We start from the raw sequence: 25,175 nt of genomic DNA, 5'->3' as shown, positions 1-25,175 counted from the left end.
CTAGTCTAATATAGCATTTCTCAACTTAAAAAAAACATTGCCCCTCCCCCCAGAGGATGTTTAGCCATTTTTCCCTATTTGTCACCACATGAAATGTCAATATTAAAGATATATTGCATATATACTTCCTATGTAAACATATTTGCGTTTTCTAAATTAAAAGAATAAAAATTTTGTATGCCACCAGCTCCCCAATAATTAATTTTTGTCCACTGGGGACTGTATCCCCCTGATTGGGAATACATACTCTAATAAATTGGAATCTGAAGTAGGAACAGGTATAGATGTTAAGATTTTTGTCATTCCCCATACTACCTTTCAAAATACAACTATTTGGAATGAATAAATTCTATCACTCTACAGATATTTTCTGAGCACATAATATTTGCCAAGCCATAGGAACTGAGACTACAGCAGTGAATAATACAGTCAAAAAATCCCACCCCTCATGAAGATTACATTCTACTGCAATCTATATATAATTGTTTCACTCTTGGATCCAAACTAAGTAATGCCTGCCATTAAAACTGCTCCAGCAAGAGATTATCTTGAGACTTGTTTGTTAAAACAGGTCTTGGCATTTCTTTCAAGCCTGAAAATGTGCTGATAGAATTAAAAACCCATCCGATGCTGATGCAGGGGGAAAATCAGAAGAGCAAGAAAATAGCACCTTTTTCTGTTAATAGATTTTATTAGTGGGAAAAATTGTTTTACACACATATCAAAATATCAAAAATTGCACAATAGGGCTGCAACCTACTCATCTAACAGCCATCAATGTTTGCTTTTTCTGAATAAATATATGAACTCTGGGTGTTTTTACATCAGTCTTTAATCTGTACACATCCCTAGGAGTCCTGGGCATGGGGTGGATCCTGGAACAGATCAAAAATGCCTTTTCAGCAGTGTCCAGTGGAATGTGAAAAATAGCACTATCTTAAAAACAACATAATAGCAATTTCCAGCCCCATCCCACAAGAACCAACAGAAGTCCACCTCACCCAGAATTTTGCAGACATCCTGGTATCTTACCCTGCACCAGTGGAAAGGCCTCTGGGACCACTGGTCACTGCCCTGCACTGGCCATGCTGAGAGAACACTGGTCCCCACCACATGATCCCTGGAGTTCAAATGTTCTGCGGCTCCTGGAGAAGGGAAACTTTGGTGAAGTTACAGCCATTTCCTTTGGAAGCCTTAACCCCTCCTTGGGACACTGGAAGGAAAATGGTCTCTAGACTTCATGGGAGGCACAGATCTTTTGTCTACCGCCCCCTACCCATCCCAGTGGGAAAATATCTCCTCTTCTTCTTGCCTCCTTTCCCAGAACATCTAGCACAGTTCATTCAATGAGATTCAATTAGATTATAAAAGATAGGAAACCCCACTGCTGTTAGGCTACTGCTGCTTCATTCTCAAAATCTCTAAGTCAAGGAATTACAAAGCCCAAGAACCTGTTTGAAATGGTGACAAAAGGAGTCAAGGGCAGGAGATATGAGGAAAGAAAGAAGTTATGTGGAAAGAACCAATATTTCAGTCTATTATCCTGCTACTCAGAATTCTCTTTATTCTGTACTCATCTTCTAGAAAACTATGCAAAACAATTAACCAGTCTAGACCAGACAAAGAATGAGGAGCAAATGCTGTAGTCCTTGGACCAGCCCAGAGGGTGGTTCCCCAGATTCCACCTACCTGTGCCCCTGTTCCTCTGCCCCTAGCCACTGCCTTTTCTGAAAGATCTAACTGAGGGCTTAGGGGAGACTAAATTAGACTGAGAAAATAATAGGATTTGCTCTTGTGTTTTTGAAAACTCCTATTCTGAGTGAGTACCACACCCAGTATGGGAATCGTCACTGGTGATCCTGCAATGAGCAGGGCTTTCAGAATTCTTATCTTCACTGGGATTACAGTGGGAGCCTGGCCTCCTCCTTCTATCTCAGATGTACCTTACAGACTTCAGGTAAGCACTTCATTGGACAGCACTCATCCAGTCAAGACCTGCTATTCCCCTATTGGGCTACTATAATTTTCATGCTTGCCCTAATGAAAATTAGTTTCACCATTTAAAGAGGAAAGTAAAATATCATCTATTTTTCTACATACTTTTTCTAATTATTCTAGGAATGATATTCTCTCTTTTTTTTTTTTGAGATGGTGTCTCGCTCTGTTGTCCAGGCTGGAGTGCAGTGGCACAATATTGGCTCACTGCAAACTCTGCCTCCTGTGTTCATGCCATTCTCCTGCCTCAGCCTCCCGAGTAGCTGGGACTACAGGCACCCAATACCACGCCCGGCTAATTTTTTGTAGTTTTAGTAGAGACGGGATTTCACTGTGTTAGCCAGGATGCTCTCAATCTCCTGACCTCGTGATCCACCCGCCTCAACCTCCCAAAGTGCTGGGATTACAGGCATGAGCCACCGTGCCCAGCCCTCCCTCTTTAGTTTTTTGGAGAGAGAATTTTGCTGTTGCCCAGGCTGGAGTGCATTGACGTAATCATAGCTCACATTCCTGGGCTCAAGTGATCTTCCTGCCATAGCCTCCTGAGTAGCTGGAACTACAGGCATGTGCTACCATAACCAGCTAATTTTTATTTTTATTTTTTTAAGAGATGGTATCTTGCTATACTGCCCAGGTTGCTCTTAAACTCCTGGCCTCAAGAAATCTTCCTGCCTCAGCCTCTCAAAGTGCTGCAATTACAAGCATGAACCATTGGGCCTGGTCTGATTCTCAATCTTCTAAATACCTCTTTTACATCTTATTGGGAGAGAAGCTGTAGTTCATAATTGACCTAAAACTCCAATCTTAATAATACCCAAAACTTCTTATGCAGTAAAAGGTGAAATGTTTTTTAGTAAAGGTGATATCAAGGTACTTTGATGGGTTTCCAATCCAGCCTGATTGTTCCAAAGCTAGAAAGGAGACTATAAACGTGGGAACATATTAACATTTAGTTGGCTACTCTAATAGCTTTGTATTATATTTTGGAAATAGAGGCCAGTAACACAAATTCACACTATTTGATAGACCTTTCCCACCAAATACCATTAGGCAGACCTAGAGACAGGGAAGTAGGCTAGAAAAGTGAAACTGATCATGAGCAAGAATAGGAAATCCTGTAAGTGGAAAAATGATAGAGATTTGGTACATTTGGGATAAGTTTGCTGCCATGAGATATATGTGAGGGAAGATTAAATTACTTACTGCAAAAAGAATTACTTGGCTTGGATTGGATTTATATTTCTTGAACTGTGGTCATTTCTGTACCTTCTTCACTGTTCTTATTTTGCTATTACAGACTGTCTTACAGGGTGGGATTTGGAGGGGCCTTCTCTTCTTGTAACTTGTCATGGCACATAGCACTTGATTATACACACAGTGGGTTCTCCAAAAATAGCAGAAGATTCCTTCTGATTATGTCTAGGGGTGGGCAAATTTTGGGTTGTAGTTAGGATCCCCTAGACCCTGGGAAGGTATAACAAAAGTACCATAAAAATGGATGGTGTTAGGCTTAGGATTAAAGATGGTTCTATCTGTTAATATTGCTGACTGCAGTTACCCAATAAGCTAAAATAAAAGTGACATTAATAAGAAACCCAGCAGTAACCATAATGACATTACTTTTGTGTATATTGAGGATTGGGTTACCCTTAGCTATTATCCTAATGGCTATAAATATAAAGTCTCAATTGGAAAGAGTTGAGTTCAAAGTCATTGTTCTGTCATTAGCTAGCCGTGTAATTTTGAGTGAGTTACTTAACAACAAATTTGCTCACTTGTAAAATAAGGAAAATAATAACTATCTCATAAGAACATTGAAGAGATGACATGGGATAATTTATATATAGCACTTAGTACATGAGATATAGTGTACATTCTAGATAAGTGTTGATTTTTAAAATAAATCAAGGAAAGCTTTATTTTTTGTTATTTAAGGGCTTTTATTTAAATTACTATTGGTGTTTCTAGAAGATTTTAGAAAATTAGAACATACAGACCAGGCATGGTGGCTCATGCTTGTAATTCCAGCACTTTGGGAGGCTGAGGCGGACGGATCACCTGAGGTCATGAGTTTGAGACCAGCCTGGCCAACATGGTGAAACCCCGTCACTACTAAAAATGCAAAAATTAGCCAGGCATGGTGGCCTGCATCTGTGATCTCAGCTACTCAGGAGACTGAGGTAAGAGAATCTCTTGAACCTGGAAGGTGGAGGTTGCAGTGAGCTGAGATCATGCCATTGCACTCCAGCCTGGGCGACAAGAGCAAAAAAACTCTGTCTCAAAAGAAAGAGAGAAAGAGAGAGAGAGAGAGAGAGAGAGAGAGAGTACAGATAAGCAAAAAGAGGAAAGTAGAAAGCACTCATAACTCAGACATACAAAGATATTAAATATCAACATTCGAGTATATTTTCCCCTAGAATTTTTCTCCAATAAAATTTCCTTGAGAATTTTTTGTTATACCCACATGAGTATATGTGTATATATGTATCAATGTGTATATATATTAAACAGTTATTTTTAAGTGGGCTCTCTCTCTCTCTCTCTCTATATATATATATATACACACATATATATATATATATATTTCCTCAACTGATTGCTTCAGTCAATAATGCATCATGAATATTTACCTGCACTCTTACATATTCCTCTGCAAGAACTACGTCATTTTCCCTTATAGTATGTTCAATTATTTTAACATGCGACTTTCGATAGTTTTTTTTCTTTCTCTTGTTAAGTGACATGGTGATGAACAACTCAAGTTATTTCCTTAGGATGAAATCCAAGAACTAACATAATAATTTTCGGTAACAAGGAACTGAGGTAAATCGTGAAAAGCACAGAGTATAGTAAGTCAGTCATCAATAAATGGGGGAGGAAAGGGGCTATACGTATGTAGTGTAAGAAAAGAAGTTGTTCGGAATAGACTTGCTGTAGTACCCTAAATGTAATCTTTTGTTTAAGAATATTTAGGAGTTCTTGTTTGTTTTGTAATCGTATCATGCATGTAATCATATGCGTGTAAACATATCAATGTCTTCTGACCTCAGTGGGGAAAAATGTCAACATAACATGCAGACAGATGAAGCAGCATAGTCAGTTTATAGAAGTCAGGTTTAGTATGTGTTTCTGTGAAAAGGTTTGCCTCTCCAGCTATCAGAAATGAGGACTAACAATTCCAAACACAAGCTAATCTGTCTGTCTCTTTTGGGAGGGTTGGAGGTGCCTTTGGACATCCGCATTGTCATCTTTCCCTTTGTTGCAGGTTCCACCTGCTGCGGGTGAGACACATGCCATGTCCCCCAGCCTGTTGCCTCTCACACTGGGTTTGATTGCCCAGTCGGGTTCTCTTGGCAGAACTGTCTCCATGAGTGCCAGAATAGAAATATACAGATGGCACGCTATCCATGGAGGAACAATTTTGACCTGCAGGATCTGTTCTGATCCACAGGCTGAAGCACATTTATGAAAACAGAATGGGGAAAAGTACCCATTTTCCACTTGGTCATCCAACTCCCTGTGTGGCATCCATACTGAACGTGTTGAGATATACAGCACAATGGCAATGGCAGACAGAAGAAGCTTCAGGAGGCTGAAATAACATAGATAACATAGTGAGGTAGGTTGGGTGGAGACTGTGCAAACTAGAGACCGTATGGTGTGTCTAGGCAGGGGCGGCTGCTGCTCACCTCAGCGGACTCTGGCAATGGGAGAGCAGGCCCAGCATGGCCATTCCTGTTTAACTGGAGAAACTAGAAACCTGGATTTTTCATTCATATATTTTGCTTTTCAAATGTTATTAGAAAATAGAGGAACACATAAGAAATAACAAAGCATGTTCATAGTGTGTGTGTATATACACCAAACACACACATGCATGCTCATACACACACACACACACATTCCTGGGAGGAGAAAAAACACGGTGGAGGGATGAAAATAGAAATTTGACTTATTTGAATATTTGTTATTTTGTAGATTTGACTTTGGTGCCACATACATAGTTTACATAAAACAAAATTGGACTTTAAAAAAGCTGTCATGAAAAAATGAGAAGAAAAAATGAAACAAATCTCACTGGGTATTGTGTTAACAGAATAACCCCACAGAAAGGAATTATTTCAAGTGACTTTGAAATTCCACGGTTTGACTATATTTTCCTAGTGGGATATACTTTAAAGGTTTTTAAAAACTGACAAATTCTACATTGTTTTTTTATTAACCATAATGTTAGTGCAGTAGTGACGTTGGTGTTCTGAAACTATTCTGTGTGTGTTGTGAGTTAAATGAATAATCGTGTTGGTATTATTCAGAAAAGGGATTTTTGGTATGAAAGAAAGGTAGTAACATGATAAAATCCATGAGATAAAATGGAAATCTTCAAGTCCTGAATTTGAGTTGAAGTTTCATGTTAAATCATATTATTTTTACTAAACACACAACACACACACACCTTATTTTCCAGCTCTTTCCGCAGAAACAAAGGCTCACCCAGTAACAATCAGTATCCAAAGGTCCCAGTTGTGGTTTCTAAATACCAGTTCTCACTGAAATGAACCAGGGCTTCTTATTAAAAATGGCTGATTACAGTCATGGAGAAGGACTGTAGGATTACCCTGTAACATCTCACATAGAAGAGAGACGTCCATCAAAGACTACGTGGTTGTATTAAAAGGGTGCAGCAGTCAACTGGAAAAAACTCCTTTACTGAAGTAGGGAAATTAGAAAATTATAATAATAATAATTGCTATAATGAAACAAGTGAAAATGTTTATAGTCATAGTTAAAAAGTAGAATCCTCATTGGTTTGGAAGATACTAGGTGGAAGATGTTAGATAGCCAATTCAGTATTTTAAAGATCAACAATAAAGGAGGGAAAATCCAGCTCTGTCAATTCCTCTGTCAACTATAATTTAGAGTTAGCAAATGGTTGATGAGATGAAAGTAAATTAAGAATAATAGAATTGGCCGGGCGCGGTGGCTCAAGCCTGTAATCCCAGCACTTTGGGAGGCCGAGACGGGCGGATCACGAGGTCAGGAGATCGAGACCATCCTGGCTAACACGCTGAAACCCCGTCTCTACTAAAAAATACAAAAAACTAGCCGGGCGTGGTGGCGGCGCCTGTAGTCCCAGCTACTCGGGAGGCTGAGGCAGGAGAATGGCGGGAACCCGGGAGGCGGAGCTTGCAGTGAGCTGAGATCCGGCCACTGTACTCCAGCCTGGGAGACAGAGCGAGACTCCGTCTCAAAAAAAAAAAAAAAAAAAAAGAATAATAGAATTGTGATATAACCAGTTTGAAACCTCTAGTGAAATCGTCGGTCCTCTAGGCAAAGACTACGTTGGCTGATAACTTCATGGCAAAAAATGTTATGTGCCTACTGATAGAAGAATATCCCATGAATTAAGTAAAAAATGTCCCTCACTCCACCTCAAAGATGTTCATGTATAATCTCAGAACCCATGAATGTATTACATTACATGGAAAAGGGGAATTGAGATTGCAGATAGAATTACAGTTACTGATCAGGTGATCTTAAAATGGGGAGATTATCCTGGGTTATCCAGATGTGCCCAGTGAAATCACAAGGGTCCTTGAGAATGGAAGAAGGATGCAGAAGATTCAGTGTCAGAGTGATTTTATGTGAGAAAAACTCAAATCAGCCACTGCTGACTTTGGAGATAGAAGTGAGGCCATGAACCCAGGAGCCAGAAAGAGCAAGGAAATTGATTCTCCCTTTATAGCCTCCGGAAACGGACATAGCCCTTCTGACCCCTTGATTGTAGCCCATTGTGTCCTGGTCAGACTGCTAACACACAGAACTGTAAGATAATAAATCTGTGTTGTTTTAAGCCACCAAGTTGTATTATTTGTTACTGTAACAATAGAAAACTAATATACCCCATTTCCTAGGATATATTCTTTCTAGAAAATTGCACCTGAGTCTGATTAAGCTTCTTGATGTAACTACCAATTTATAGGAAACATAACGAATAGAGGAACACATTATATGAAAATATGGGAATGTTCAGCAAAATCTGAACTCTGGGTAATTCTATTTTTAAAATGACATTTATCAAATAAAGTATATGTGTATATATTTGTATATGTGTGGATGTATGAGAGAGAAAATGACTGGAAATTTTAGGAACTGATCTAGTATTTTATGTAGCAAACAATTGCTGTAGGGAACTTAATTCAAAAAAGCAAATTATAGAGAAAAAAAGTATTAGTGAAATTTGAACATTGACACTGGGTGTTTGATATTAAGGAATGATTGTTACTTCTCAAGTATGTGTGTGGTAATGGGATTATGGTTATATTTAAACAAAGAAGGGGAGCGTAGGTGGCCATAATAGATAATAATAGCCATAAATTGATAATTGTTGAAGATGAGTGATAGGTACATATGTGTTTGCTATCTGTTCTTTCTACTTTTGCATTCATTATTTCCATAACAAAATATTTTTAAAAAATATTAGCAACTAACTTGACTCTTTAAATGTTTGTGACTCAAACACACATGTCCAAAGTCTGGATTTAACCAACAGGCTGCCAGCTTGAAATATCTGTAGAGTTTTGGAAATAGGATCTTTTACTTTTCCTGGAGTATTATCCTTTTCTCTCCTCCTACTTACCTTCTCCCTCCATTCTTTCTGTGCTGCCTAGCAAAATTGCCCCCTGCCCCAATCTGTATATGTGGATGACTAGAGGGCATTCAAATTGCTTGGAATAGAATTTTCTCAGAAAGAGTGAAAAAGATAATATGCATAACTGCATTGAACAATACCTCCTAATATTTTACATGTTCTTTGAATACTCGTCCTCATTCCATGCCTTCAAAAAAAAAATAGGCAATAACTTTCCATTTTTGACAGCCTGAGGTGTTTTGAAATTTTGGCTAATCATATCTTCCTTGTTATCTCTGTGTTCTATTTCAGGATGGAATGGGAAACCTGAGGATCACAGAAAAAGGTCTAAAGCTAGAAGGAGACTCCGAATTCTTACAACCTCTCTACGCCAAAGAAATCCAGTCCCGACCAGTAAGTTTCTGCTGAGAGAAGAAGGTGTTATTGTTGTTCTAGAATCTGAATCTAGAGGAATTGATCGTGCTATCAGCTGGGTACAGAGGACTGGGATGGGGAGTAACGCTGGTAGTAAGATGAATTCGCTTTCACTTCTGAATCTTTGAGTATCATCACAGCAGTGGTAATGTAAGCAAGTGAGATGACCTCTCTGAGCCTCTTTCCACTCCTGGTGAATAGAAGGTAACAACCCCATGCTACCCAACTTTATAGATTGTGTCGCAAATAAGGCAAGACAGCAAATGTGGAAAAGCCATAAATAGTATACAAATGCATGATAATATTGCTGTTTATTTTATTCATCAAGTGCTTCAAAGCCATTTTTAGAAACACAGAACTAAAGAATTAGAATTTTGTTTTTCATTAAGACTTTACACTATGTAGCCGGTGTTGGTTAGGATCAATTCAATATCAGGCTGAGTGCAGTGGCTCACACCTGTAATTCCAGCACTTTGGGAGGCCAAAGTGGGCAGATCACCTGAGATAGGAATTTGAGACCAGCCTGGACAACATAGTGAAACATCGTCTTTACTAAAAATACAAAAATTTGCCAAGTATAGTGGTGAGCATCTGTAGTCTCAGCTACTGGGGAGGCTGAGGAAGGAGAATTGCTTGAACCCAGGAGGTGCAGGCTGCAGTGAGCCGAGATCACGCCACTGCACTCCAGCCGGGGCAACAGAGCAAGGCTCCATCTCAATAATAATAATAATAATAATAATAATTCAATATCAACAGCTACATTCTGAAATGATATTTAAATAATCACAACAGAGTGTGTACCCTGTTCTAGGCATATTGCTGTTTTGCATGCAGTCTCATTATCTAATTTAGTTCGCAGATTTGTCCACTGAGGTGGGGACTATTGCTGCCTCTATTTTGTAGATTAAACAACTGAGGCTTGGAGAAGTTTCATGTCACAAGCTTCATACTTGTAGCAGGACAGAGATTTCAAGCCTTCTCTGTTAACCATTATTTCCTACATAAGCCTTTTCTTTCATTCCTTCTTTTCTTTCTTGTTGCTGTAGCAGTGATTCCTACATATATACCTTACCTTTATTAACCCTGTTATTCCAAATTGTGTGGGGTTCTTTTAGTGGTTTTGTTTTTTGGTTGGTTGGTTTCGTTTGTTTAGTTTTTATTTTTGTTTTTTAGTGGGGTGATAGAATTTGCTGCTGAAAAGGATTATTAATGCATTTGCTCTGCCTTGGATTGATCCCCCTTCACCTGCGAGCATAACGTGAAAGTTCCCCCAAAGCATTACCTGCATTGTGTGCATTGATTAGCATAATTATGGAAATTCAGCAACTTGGTGCAGTGGCTAATTTTATCTGAATGTTATCCAAAGTCTTGAATTGTATTAAACTAGTGCCACTACTAAATTTCAAATAGATTTACTTTCTTGTGTGCTTAGTAAAAGAGAGGGAGTCAGGATGTTAAAACTATCTAAAATAGCAAATGAATTTGGCCATCCAATGATTATTTATAAAATGTAACTGGAACCTATAGTACATTGTCTTGGGTACTTAAAGTACACAGAGTATTGTGAACATATTTACTGTCATTGAGAAACCTATACCCTAGAAGGAGTAATGAGGTGACCCTGTAACGTGGAGAGTCAGATGATAATTCTGCCTTGGACAGAATAGAGACAGTTTTAAGCATTTAAGAAATACCTGTTCTATGCATTGCTCTTAATTTATACCTTGTTTTCCCAACCTGGCAATTTGGTTAGTTGTCATAGACCTGTTTCTAGTTGAACTTTAGACAAATAGTCTTACCTGTATTAAACTTGTTTAACTCACTAGTTTAGTTTGGTCATTTCTCTCAATGGATGTTGGCGTACGTTTTCTGTAAAGGGCCAGAAAGTAAATATTTTAGTTTTATTTTAAACTTTTTTTTTTTCTTTTTTACAGCTCTCAAAACTTAAACAGCATTCTTAGTTTGGGAGTCATACAAAAATAGGCCACAGGCTGTCATTCACCAACCCTTCTAATCTATATTAGGAATAATTCCATAAATATATAAATGCTGTTATTAGACTGGAAGTGGTAAAAGGTAGATTTTAAAACATAAGAAGAACAGCTGATATGTGTTGAGTAAAGCATTCTGAAATAAGTTTCCTTGGTAAAGAATTAGTCATGTCAAGATATTAGGAAATGTGTTTTAGAAGACTTGAAAACAGGGTACTGGGTGCATCTGTTGGGTCTGTATGCAGAAATTGCATGTCTAGCAAATGTGTTAGCCAGCCTCTCTGGAAATTGACAGACAACTGATCTCAATGGAGAGATACACCTGCTTGTAAGTTTAAAAAGTAATAATTACTTACTTTTACATTTAATTACTTATTTCAATACTGAAATATATGAGCTATATGCAGTGCTTTCAAATCACTGTTTAAAGAAAATAAAAAGCCCTCAAATTCACTATTTTCCATTGTTTTTAATAACTTTTTTCAAAAATAGTGAAGTTTTGTAGCCTTGTATGTTTCTAATAACAAAAGAAATATCTTCTAACGGAAGGAAAGAAGACACACAGATATGCATACATAATAAAATCCATAAGTCATGTGAGCTCTACCTGAAACCTGTGCCCAAATTCACTCGCCCTTCTGCATCACACACCACACCTTAGGCCAAGCCACCATCCATTCTCACTTGCACTACTGCAACAGTCTCTTCACTGCCTGCTGCCTTACGCTTTTAGCCTCATTACACAAATTGTAGCCAAAGTAGTCTTCAAAATGTCAAATCGCTCCACCTCTTCGCAAAGGATTTCCCATTGATTTCCTGCTGCATCTGGAATAAAATCTAAAGTCCTCACTAAGGCCTATAAAATGTATCATTAGACGTTTTCATTGAGGGGTCCTCTGGTCATCTTTGTGCCAGCTCAGATGTCGCCTGTTTAGAAAGATTTCCTTCACCCAGTCAGTCCATTTAGCACAGTAGCCGTATATAAATAGCACATTGGTTTTTATTCCTTATAACTGTCATTCTTTCACATTCTCATCATGTTTATATGTTTGGAAGAGCAGGAGATTGGGTGGATTGTCCCCACTGTATTCCTCAGATCTCTTGCTATACCTAGCACACAGTATATGCCCAGTAGATGTTTGAGAAACTGAACCAGTGAATCACTGAAAATGAAAGTGTCTCTGAAATCTATTCTGCAGAGGCAAGCACTCTCAACAATTTACTGTTTTGGCCGGGTGCGGTGGCTCACACCTGTAATCCCAACACTTTGGAAAGCAGAGGCAGGTGGATCAAGAGGTCATGAGTTTGAGACCAACCTGACCAAGATGGTGAAACCCATTTCTACTAAAAATACAAAAATTAGCCAGGTACGGAGGTGGGCGGCTCTAATCTCAGCTACTCTGGAGACTGAGACAAGAGAATCACTTGAACCCAGGAGGTGGAGGTTGCAGTGAGCTGAGATCCCTCCACTGCGCTCTAGCCTGGGTGACAGAATGAGACTCTGTCTCGGAAAAAAAAAAAAAAAAAAATTGACTGTTGTATCAAACATTTTCCATGCATATGTATTTTTTAACAAAACCATACCTTGAATACTATTCTGTACTGATGCAATGATGGTCTCATAAGATTATAACACCATAACATGATTTGTATTTTTACTGTACTTTTTCTATGTTTAGATAGATACTTCCCTCTGTGTTCCAATTGCCTACAATATTCAGTGCAGGAACATGCCATACAGGTTTGTAGCCTAGGAGGAATAGGCTATGCCATACAGCCTAGGTGTGTAGTAGAGTACACCATCTAGGTTTGTGTAAGGACACTCTATGATGTTCACACAATGGCAAAATCACCTAATGACATGTTTCTCATAATGTATCCTCATCAAGTAATGATGCCTATATTGTTTATTTTGTATATCTTACATTTAAAATTTTAACAGCTTTCCTGAAGTACACTTCTGATAAGTTACAATCTGATAAATTCTAAAATATGTCTGTTCACATGAAACCACCACAACCAAGATAACGAATGTATCCATCACCCCTGAGAATTTCTCCTTGCTCCATTTTAATCCCCCCATCCTGTTGCATCCCTCCGACTTCCCCACCCATGTTCATTTCCTAGAACTTTATATAAATGGAATCATATAGTAAGAGTATCTAAATAATGTTAATAATAAGTTGTCAGTTTATAAAGACCTTTTTTTTTTTTTTTTTTTTTTTTTTTTTTGAGACGGAGTCTCGCTCTGTCACCCAGGCTGGAGTGCAGTGGCTGGATCTCAGCTCACTGCAAGCTCCGCCTCCCGGGTTCCCGCCATTCTCCTGCCTCAGCCTCCCGAGTAGCTGGGACTACAGGCGCCTGCCACCTCACCCGGCTATGTTTTTGTATTTTTAGTAGAGGCGGGGTTTCAGCGTGTTAGCCAGGATGGTCTCGATCTCCTGACCTCGTGATCCGCCCGTCTCGGCCTCCCAAAGTGCTGGGATTACAGGCTTGAGCCACCGCGCCCGGCCATAAAGACCTTTTTTAAAACCATCTATTTAATGTCTAACTTAAGAATATGATTTTTTTGTTTGTTTGTTTGTTTTTGCCTGCAATGGGGCTATGTCTTGATTTTCTGGGGAGAGATATTAGAAGTGGTCTGCTTCATAAACATTTAATATTTCCCTTCTGGATAACATCAAAGCACAGAGAACGGAATACAGAATAACATATTAGGCATGGCACGAAGGAAGAATTAGTATTTCTTTGATATGTCCACAAAAACTGAAATCAAGTATGTTGGCATGAAAAGGTGAAAGAAAAAGATTTCTAATATGATAATTTAGTCCACAGGGCTTGTTTCTCCTTAAGCACAAAGGTTATTGCAAGCTGAAAGAAACTGAGGTTCTGGTATTAAGGAAGGTGGGAGGAATGAGTGGTTAGCAGGCAACCAATCGGATCTGCCATGTTTACTGAGTCCTAACCTCACATGATGCTCATGAACCTCCCATGTAGTTTTTAGCACCTTTCCATTCACTCCTTTGTTATCTTCAGCTTACTGATTGTTTTCTGATGTATCTGACTATTGTCTGTGGACTACCCCTGGGAGACTCTCATCTGCATAATTATCTGCAGTGTCATTTCTATGTATATCACAGCTGCCTCCATTTTATGGGGTATCACCTTCTGCTTTTCCTATTGAAAAGAGATCAGTGTCCAGTTGAACAAGATTAGTCAACTACTCAAAGTGAGGACAACTAATGAAGCAACACTTGACTTTATTGTGGTTTTATGTTTCGCTGATCTGAGAGGAGCTGAGATTAGTTAAGCAATTCACACAGTGTTCAGCATTGTATCTGATTTCATTACTGAAGGTTGCAACCCTAGTAAAGTCACTACAAATTGATTAGTGTGATAGCAATCACTTAGGAAGATAAATTAATGAGAAATGTTCATCTTTATAAAGATTTCCATCTGGGAGTTGAATGAAAGCCTTAGGACATTCTAACTTTCAGCCACATGGATGTACAGCTTCTAAGTGGTAAAGTATCATGCTGTCCAGAAAATAGATTGAGAAGGGCACATGCTAAATTAAGTATTCAATCATGACATCCAAAGACAACATATCTTAGAAATACCACTTGAATGCATTAGCACAGAAGTTTGTAAAGTTAAGGGATTTAATGCTATACAACTCTATATTTGAATGCTATTTTAATGTGATTGGATATCTTTTTGATTGCTAAGTATAACTGCAAGTTTTTGACAGGAACTACTAGTGGATAGAACGAATTAATGGGTACTAAGGAAACCTTTATTACTACTTTGTGAGTAAAGGTCTCCTTAGTATTCATTCATTCTTAGACAAAGTTGTATATCACTACTTCAAAGAGGCTTTTTACCTCGCATCTTATGGCAATAGGATTAGATGATGCTTTTGCATAACTTAATGTGAACTAGCAAAGGAAAGGAAAATAGCATTTATTAAGCACCTATTATTGTTCCATACCTACAGCAATAGGAAAGTCGTATCATGAATTTGAGAGTGGGTATAGGGCTCCTAGCCCATTGCTGTATTGAATTTAGAAGTTCAGGAGAGGAGAGGGTGGAAAGAAAATTTGAATGGATCAGAAAAACTAATTTACATTAGGAGAATAAAGTGGAAAATTATTATGTAAATATTGTTATGTAAAAAATTATCATGTAAATATATGTTTTTTAAAATATTTTAAAAAAATCTTGGCTATGCCTATCTTAAGATATTCTCATGTATGAAAACCAGCACATAGAATTATAAAGTCATATATAAATAAGGATTTTAGAAGTTGCTTATACCAAGAGGCAGTGTAACAACATGGATTTGAGCATGTGCTGTCTTGTTGGACTTGGGTGGCAACTAATGCTGCCATTTGCTCAGTGAATAATCTTCGAACAATTGTTAACCTTGCAAATGCTTGTTTTCTTACCTGCACAGCTGAGATATTAACACTTGGTTGTAAATAAGCAAGATAATGTTTGTTAACTGTTAATACAGAACTTGACGTAAAGTGAGTGTCCAGAAATGGTAGCCGCTACCTTCATCCCCTTCTGACAATGATGATAATGATGATGATTTTCACATCATCATACAGTCCAAATTTCACCTGATGTTTGGATTTCCTCTGAACCAAATGGTCTTGCAACCTCTGCTTGAATATCTTCTTAATGACAGACTTACTACTCTCAAAGAAAACCCATTTTATATCCAGTAGCTTTTAGTTTTAAAATTTTCCTTTGTTGAGTTACCTTCTTCTAAAATTTTACTTTTCTCTCATTCTTCTTAAACATTTTTGCTGGGTCTAGCATTCTTGGCACAGTCTTTCTGGAAAAAAAAAAAAAAAAAAAAAAAAGCTTGATGATATATTTCAAGTACCTTAAAAATGTTTTTGCACTCTGATTCAGTAATGACATTTTCACTCATTTTATAACATAACAAAAGCAAAATAAAATATTTAAAGATTAAAACACACATGGAGGGGCCAAGATGGTTGATTAGAAGTAGTTGCGGTTGGCCGCTCTCACCGAAAAGAATGAAGACGGCGTGTGAATCCTGCATCTTCAGCTGAGGTATCCAGGCTCTCTCACTGGGACTGACTAGGTGTTGGTGTGACCCACAGAGAGTGAGGATAAGCAGGGTGGAGTGACGGCCCACCCGGGAGCCGCATGTGCAATCGGGAGTTCCCACCCCCAGCCAAAGGAGCGGTGAGCGATTGTGCTGCCCAGCCCGGGAAACCAAGCTTTTCCCACATATCTGTGTAACCCATGGATCAGGAGATACCCTTGTGAGCCCACGCCACCAGGGTCTTGGGACCCAAGAGCACAGCTGTGCAGACTCTCAGCAGCTGCACCAGTTGTGGCCAGCAGCAGCATGCCGGAGGCTGCCAGAGATGACCAAGTTCCAGAGGGGAGGGGTGGCTGCCATCACTGTGCCCCAGTCGTTTTCCCCTGCTGGTGCCCTGGAGACTAGGTGGTTTGGATGTGAAAGAATTCCCCACAGTGCAATGCAGCAGCTGTAGCAGGTTGTGGCCAGACTGTTTCTGTAGGTAGGACCTGGATCCATCCCTCCTCACCAGGCAGGGCCTCCCTGAGGGAATTTCAGCAACTGCAGCCAAAGATTTACAGACAGAACTCTAATTGACCTGGGATGGACCCCCAGGGGGAGAAGCGGCTATGGTCTCCAGGCTCAGTAGAGTTAGTCTACTGGCTCTGAGGAGGCCAGGCAGTCCAGACAAGGGAATTCCCCTGAGCACAGAACACCCACTCTGCCAAGGGGCAGCCAGAGTGCTTCATTAAGCGAGTGGCTGATCCCATGCCTCCTGACTAGGTGAGGCCCCCCCTTCACCAACCCCGCAATAGGGGTTGCCAGATATTTTATGCTGGAGCATTTCAGCCAGCATCAGGTCACTACCCCTCTGGGACAGAGTTCCCAGAGGAAGGAGCAGGCAGCCATCTTTGCTGTTCTGTGGACTCCACTGGTGACACCTCCAGGTGCAGGAGGGACCCAGGAGAATAGGGTCTGGAGTGGACCCCAGCAAACTGCAGCAGCTGTACAGAAGAGGGGCCTGACTGTTAAAAGCAAACAGAAAGCAGCAACAACAACATCAACAAAAAAAATACCCACAAAACCCTATCCAAAGGTCAGCAACCTCAAAGACCAAAGGTAGATAAGCTCACAAAGATGAGGAAGAATCAATGTAAAAAGCTGAAAACTCAAAAAGCCAGAGTGCCTCATCTCCTCCAAATGATTGCAGCACCTTTCCAGTAAGGGTATAGGACTGGGCTGAGGCTGAGATGAATGAACTGACTAAGCAGGCTTCAGAAGGTGGGTAATAATGGGCTGGATGAGGTGGCTCTCGCCTGTAATCCTAGCACTTTGGGAGGCCGAGGTGCATGGATCACCTGAGGTCAGGAGTTCAAGACCATCCTGGCCAACATGGCGAAACCCCACCTCTACTACAAATACAAAAATTAGCCAGGCTTGGTGGCATGTGCCAGTAGTCCCAGCTACTTGGGAGGCTGAGGAAGGAGAATGGCACGAACCCGGGTGGTGGAGCTTGCAGTGAGCAAAGATTGTGCCAGTGCACTCCAGTCTGGGCAACAGAGTAAGACTCTCTCAAAAAAAAAAAAAAAAAAAAAAAAGAATTAAGACCACACATCTACAACCATCTGATCTTCAACAAACCTGACAAAGACAAGCAATGGGGAAAGTATTCCCTATTTAAGAAATGATGCTGGGAGAACTGGCTAGCCATACGCAGAAAATTGAAACTGGACCCCTTCCTTACACCATATACATGAATCAACTCAAGCTGGATTAAAGACTTAAATGTAAAACCCCAAATCACAAAAACTCTGGAAGAAAATCTAGGCAGTACCATTCAGGACATAGGCATGGGCAAATATTTCATAATGAAAATGCCAACAGTAACTGCAACAAAAGCAAAAATTGACCAACGGATCTAGTTAAACTAAAGAGCTTCTGCACAGCAAAAGAAACTATCATCACAGCAAACATACAACCTACTGAATGGGAGAAAATTTTTGCAATCTATCCATCTGAGAAAGGTCTAATATTCAGAGTCGACAAGGAACTTAAACAAATTTACAAGAAAAAAACAACTGCATTATAAAGTGGGCAACGGACATGAACAGACAGTTCTCAAAAGAAGGCATACACATCACCAACAAAAGTTTTTAAAAAAGCTCAGTATCACTGATCATTAGATAAATACAAATCAAATCCACAATGAGATACCACCTCATGTCAGTCAAAATGGCTATTACTAAAAGTCAAGAAACCACAGATGCTAGTGAGGCTGTGGAGGAATAGGAATGCTTTTACATTGTTGGTGGGAATATAAATTAGTTTAACCATTGTGAAAGACAGTGTGGTGATTCCTCAAAGACCTGGAACTAAAAATACCATTTGTCCCAGCAATCCCATTACTGGGTATATACCCAAAGGAATATAGATGATTCTATTATAAAGATACATACATGTGTATGTTCATTGCAGCACTATTTGCAATAGCAAAGACATGGAATCAACCCAAATGCCCATCAGTGATAGACTGGATAAAGAAAATGTGGTACCTCACGTATGTTTATTGCAGCACTATTCACAATAGCAAAGACTTGGAATCAACCCAAATGTCCATCAATGATAGACTGGATTAAGAAAATGTGGCACATATACACCATGGAAGACTATGTAGCCATAAAAATGGATGAGTTCATGTCCTTTGCAGGGACATAGACGAAGCTGGAAACCATCATTCTCAGCAAATTATCACAAGGACAGAAAACCAAACATCACATGTTCTCACTCATAGGTGAGAATTGAACAGTGAGAACACTTGGATACAGAGCAGGGAACATCACACACCGGGGCCTGTCAGGGGGTGGGGGGCTGGGGGTGGGATAGCATTAGGAGAAATACCTAATGTAAATGATGAGTTGATGGGTGCAGCAACATGGCACATGTATACCTATGTAACAAATCTGCACATTGTGCACATGTACTCTAGAACTTAAAGTATAATAGTAAAAAAGATACAAAAAAGAAAATGTGGTACATATACACCATGAAATACTATGCAGCCATGAAAAGGAATGAGATCATGTCCTTTGCAGGGCCATAGATGGAGCTGGAAGCAATTATCCTCAGCAAACTAACACAGGAACAGAAAATCAAACACCGCATGTTCTCACTTAAAAGTGGGAGCTGAACAATGAGAACACACGGACACAGGGAGGCGAACAACACAAACCCGGGCCTGTTGGTGGGGAGTTGGAGGGGGAGCATCAGGAAAAATAGTTAATGCATGCTTGGCTTTAAACCTAGGTGATGGGTTGATAGGTACAGCCAACAACCATGGCACACATTTACCTATGTAACAAACTTGTACATCCTGTACATGTACCCCAGAACTTAAAAAAAAGACAGCCCTATCCCCCGCCTACACACACACACATCAGTGCCATACAAAAGCCTGTGTAAATGTTGGTTCTTATTAAAGTCTAAATTCTACATATAGAATGGGGCATGACGGTATCCAAATGTGTCAGTATTTATCAAATTTGAGAAATATCTGTATACTTTTTGAAACCCTAAGTCAGTCATCCTCAAAATGAATTGTTATTTTTGGATCAATCATTTCTTTATTTAATGAAGAGTGAGATTTTTAAAAATCCATTTTGATTTTAACATGATGTCAATTGAGATTTATGCCATCATCCCTAATTACCAAGATATATCTAGGCTGAACGTTAAAAGCACCTAATAATTTAATTAGACCAGTTACTTCATTTACTGGTTGGGGCACTAAGGCTCAGAAAGAAAGCAGGATTTACCAAATTATACCCAGCTAAATTTAGAACTAAAATCCAGAATGGCAGTATTCTTCCCTGTGACCAACCTGATTGTTAAGTGGTAATTTTTTCATGATACCATGTTTAGTGTGATAAGTGGTTACACATGGCAATTTACCTGTCATGAGGAATGACTTTGACTGAAATGTATGTTTGAACTCATGAGAAGGTTCACAAGCACTATGAGAAGGAAACTGGAAACAACAGTGGATAATGCAACAGAACTGAGCTTAATTACAGATGATCTAATCACTGGGATGATATATTTCTCATAAGAGTTAAGTGAAATAATTTTAGTGACCTGCCTTAGACAGTATTAAGTGAGGTTATGACAGAAGTTATAAACTGAATCCAGGTCACAGATGTAGTCTATTTGCCTCACACATTATGTTTCTTTTACTATTAATATGTGTGCTTCTACTATTTAAAAATCTGAGAATTTCACATTTTTAAAAAATCTACATTTTCTGATTTTTATGAAGGAGCAAAAATATGGTAGAGTGGTTTGATATTCTTACAGGGTAGAGTTCGGGGGCAGCCTTACATTTTGTAAACTTCATACTTTATATGAGACATTTGTTCTTCAGTTTGGCACAGTCTTACCAGTCACTACTGTGTCACACCCAGTTGCTTAACTCATTTATACTACAGACCTCTGAAGTACCTTGCAGGTGCAGTCCCTGGTTTATGGAGTTGTGAATGTACAATACCTTTTTACTTGATGTCCTCAGTAGGTTCTTAGAAACTGCAACTTTAAGTAGAACAGCATATATTAGGTCCTTGGGAGACATTGTTTTGTGCAGAGTCATTTTGTTATAACATTGGTGAGAAAAAAAATGCTTTTGTTGCATGTTATTTCACTTAAAGTGGCAGTTTCCAAGAATCTATGGATATATATCATCATCATACAGGAGTTAAGAAACTAGGCTGATTTCATAGGATTAATATTCACTCCTAGTTTAACATTCCTTACTTCTTGTTTCTCTCTCTTGTGACCCAATTTCTCCTAGTGCTGTCGCTTGGGGGTTCCCCTACTGCTTTATTGAAGTATAATTGACAGGCAAAAATTGTATATATTTAAGGTGTACAAACTTAATGACGTTTAAATATACATCATGAAATGACTAACATAATCAAGCTAATTAACATATTCATCACCTCACATAACTACCTTATTTCATGCATGTGGTGAGAGTACCTAAGGTCTACTTTCTTAACAAATTTCAGGTATATAATACATGATTATTAACTATAGTCACCATGTTGTATATTAGGTCTCCAGAATTTATTCATGTTATAAATGAAAGTGTGTACTCTTTGATGAACATCTTATTTCACCTACCCCACTCCCACCCTCACTAACAACCCTTCTACTCATTGTTTCTGTGTTTGACTTTTTAAAATTCTACATAAAAGTGAGATTATGCAGTATTTACCTTTCTGTGACTGGCTGATTTCACTTAGCTTAATGTTCTCCGGGTTCATCCATGTTGTTAAAAATGACAAGATTTCCTCTTTTAAGGCTAAATAGTATTCCATCGTGTATATATACCATATTTGCTCATTCATCTGTCAGTTGACTCTTAGATTGAATTCATATCTTGTCTATTGTGAATAATGCTACAGGGAACATGGGGATGCAGATACCTCTCTGAGATAATGATTTTCATTCTGTTGGATATATACCCAGAAGTGGGATGACTGTATCCTATGGTAGTTCTATTTTAATTTTTTGGGGGAAAGGTCCTTGCAGTTTCCATAATGGCTATACCAATTTACATTTCAACCAACAATACATAAAGGTCCTCTTTTCTCTACATCCTTGCCAACATTTGTTATCTTTCATCTTTTTGACAACAGCCATTCTAAAAAGGGTGAGGTCATAACCAATTGTGGTTTTGATTTGCATTTCGCTGATGATTAGTGCTGTTGAATACCTTTTCATATACCTCTTGGTCAATTGTATGCCTTCTTTGGAAAAATATTTATTCAGGTTATTTGCCAATTTTTAAATTTGGGTTATTTAGTTTTATGCTCTTGAGTTGCATGAGTTCTTTATATAGTTTTATTATTAATCCATTATCAGGAAGGTAGTTTGCAAATATGTTCTCACGTTCCATAGATTGCCTTTTCATTTTTTTTTTTAATTGTATGGAAAACTTTTAGTTTAATATAGCCCTACTTGTTTGCTTGATTTTGCTTTTGATTCCTATGCTTTTGGCTCATATAAGAAAAAATTCATTTCAAAGACCAGTGTCATAGAGCTTTGCCCCTATGTTTTCCTCCAGTAGTTTTACTGTTTCTGGTCTTATGCTTAAGCCTTTAACCCATTTCGAGTTGATTTTTGTGTATAGTATAAAATAAGGATTCAATTTCATTTTTGTGCGTGTGGCTATCCTGTTTTCCCAGCACCATTTATTGAAGAGACTATGTTTTACCCATCACATATTTTGGTAATTTTGTTGAAAATTAGTTGATCGTATCTGTGGGTTTATTTCTGGGCTTTCTATTCTGTTCAATTTATCTATATATCTGTTTTTTGCTTGTTTTTGTTAGTACCATACTGCTTTGATTTCAATAACTTTGTAATGTAATTTGTAATCAGGACATGTGATTCCTCTAGTTTTGTTCTTCTTGGTTTTGAAATTGTGTGCAAGTTCAATGGCAGATAGTAGTTGTCTTAGAATTTCTAGAGTCTGAAATATGGCCCTTTACAGCCATTCTCTACTCGGAGTCTCCTAAAACGTGCTTCCTTTTTGTTCCTCTAACCACTAAAGAACCTAAGCTGGGGAAGGAGGGAGATAAAGATGAGAAAGTGTGAAGATATGGATTCTGAGTGCTGTTTATGAGGAGGAAAAAAAACAAAAACAAAAACAAAACAAAACAAAAAAAAACACTATCATGGGATGGCAGACACACACACAGTCTGAATAGGTTCCATTGATAAATTAGTTGCAAGGAGCAAAGTCATGTCTCTGGTTAGTTTAGAAACAAAATGAAAGCTATGATGGCTTCTCAGTAAGCAAAGCAGCTCCAACTCCCAAGTGAACATACTGCACACAAAACAGTATTTTCCATGCCACTTGCATGGAACATGAGCATCTTGCTCTCTTTAATTAAGAAGTTAACTGGACCATGAAGTATTGCCTGAGTAAATAAAAGTGATTTGTACTAAGTGAGAAGGGTGCATTAGGCCTCTTTGCATTTCTTTGCTCACACATGAATTATGGATATTATTAAAAATTGGAAGGGTCATCTATAAGCCCATCTGTACTATGAAGCCAGTTGCCATTCCCCAAATGTATCTGTCTGTTTTCCTGTTATAACTTATTGTGGACAATCATGTGAACCAGCTGCTTACATTTTTTTTAAACAGACGCATAAACTTTGAATAGTTCAACATGTAATACTATTGTCAGTTTATTCTGGAAAACAGAGATAGGTATTCAGAGGCTTTTGGTTGCAATACAATTAACACGGCTGATAGGAATAAATTGACTGTGCCTGCTTTTCTTAAATAAAGCTTATACTAGAAATGTAAGAGTCACTGAGGAGTTTGGTCAGATCTCAGCTATAACTATGTCAGCCACAGTTCTGGTAGGAGAAGTGTCTTCAAACTTCAAAGGAGCCTGAGAATGTCTAATTGTATGAGTTGAGGGCCACTGGACAGGTAAGATTCCTGAAATTCTTCCTCATTGCCTATCATGGTACAGAAGGGTCATTAGAATCTCATTTATTTGAAGGCTTCTGGATCTCTCAGTAATTTTTATTCAGGCAGACTCATACTGTAAACACTCCTTTCACTGATGTACAAACACATTTCCCCAAAGGATTGGAAGTAACTTATAAGAAGTACATACAGCAACATAGTCACAAAAGATGTAATGGGTTAAGATCAGAAAAAAACATAAACTATAATTGGAGGCAAAGACGAGGACAAGCTAATAGAATATAAGGGGAGTCCATAGCATCCCAGGAGTTTGCTCTTACTAAACCTGGAGTTTGGCTATGAATTTTTGAAAGAGAGAGACAGTGTGTTAGATGAAACCTTCTATCTGTACTTTCCAGAGATTTGTTTAAAATGTCCTGGATGATGGAGGGAGTTAAAACTAGCAGCGCAGTGTTATAGAAAGTAGACTAGATTCAAACTCAGGGAATCTGGCTTATCTTCTCATTGTCCTGCTGATCACCATCCAAGTGAGCCCTTGAGCAAGTTACTTCTCTTCATGTCTCAGTTTCTTTATCTGTGAACTATCTATTTGTGAAAGAAGTTGGATATAATCAATGGTTTTCTGTAGCTTTTTTTTGAAATCATGAAATATTTTTAAGTCTAATTTTACTTTGAACCCCCAAATCCAAACCAGGTGGAAGCTGAGCTGCTGTGGTTGACCAGAAGATGGTCCTGCACCTGTTGTCCTACCCAGCCAGTCTTCCTGTCACCAGCAACAGGGGACTGAGTCTCTTGCTGGGATTCCACAGACCATAGTTTAAAAATGACCAGACTGGATCAAAAACTAGCCTCATTTTTTCCAGGTCTCTGTTTCAATGCCATTTTCTCATGAAGACCTTCCCTGACTGCCTTATCTGAAATATATCTCTGACCCAGTGGCTTTATCTTGTTATATTGTATCATATCAGATTACATATGTATCATATAATTATATATTTTTACATTTACCTGTTTGTTTCCACTATTGCTATATAAACTCCATGACAGCAGAGATGGAGAAAGGCAGTACTATGTGGTATTTGGGAGCAGGATCTGGAACACCAACTTCCTGAGTTTGAAACTTTGCTCTGCCATTTACTAGCCTTGTAACTTTAAGCAAGTTACTTGACCTTTTCTGTTCCTCACTTGACTCCTCTGAAAAATGGGCATAATAATAGCACTACCTCATAAGCTTATTATGGGATTATAAGAGTTAATGTATGTAAAGTTTATAGAATAGTGCATTGGATACAGAACACTGTATAATATTTGAAAATAATAATATATATTATTAGCATTTATTAATACTATTGTCTTTGTTTGCCACTGTATCCTTAGTTTCTAGACTAGTTCCTGTCACATGATAGGAAAACAAATTGTTGTTTGAATGAATGCATGTTCTCTTAGGATCTTTCTCACTCAAAGATTCTGTAAGAAGCTTTTGGAGAGACAAGCATCTCTTCAAAAGGATCTTATACATTTATTAATTATCTGTATTAGCTGCATACTAAGAATTCAACTATGT

At 38.5% G+C, this 25,175-nt stretch overlaps 1 protein-coding gene across 3 annotated transcripts in view; it reads left to right on the top strand.

The window, feature by feature from the left end:
- SGCD (sarcoglycan delta) overlaps positions 1-25,175 on the top strand; it is a 426,107-nt gene that overhangs the window by 179,151 nt on the left and 221,781 nt on the right. For all 3 annotated transcript variants that reach the window (XM_050793959.1, XM_050793958.1, XM_050793960.1), the window contains one exon: positions 8,936-9,037. In XM_050793959.1, coding sequence (XP_050649916.1) covers positions 8,936-9,037 — 102 coding nt within the window. The remainder of the gene's footprint in view (positions 1-8,935; positions 9,038-25,175) is intronic.

Source organism: Macaca thibetana, chromosome 6, assembly GCF_024542745.1.
Source record: "Macaca thibetana thibetana isolate TM-01 chromosome 6, ASM2454274v1, whole genome shotgun sequence".
Classification (NCBI taxonomy): Eukaryota; Metazoa; Chordata; class Mammalia; order Primates; family Cercopithecidae; genus Macaca; species Macaca thibetana.
Note: the sequence above shows the minus strand (reverse complement) of the source record. Positions and strands in the feature narration are given on the sequence as shown.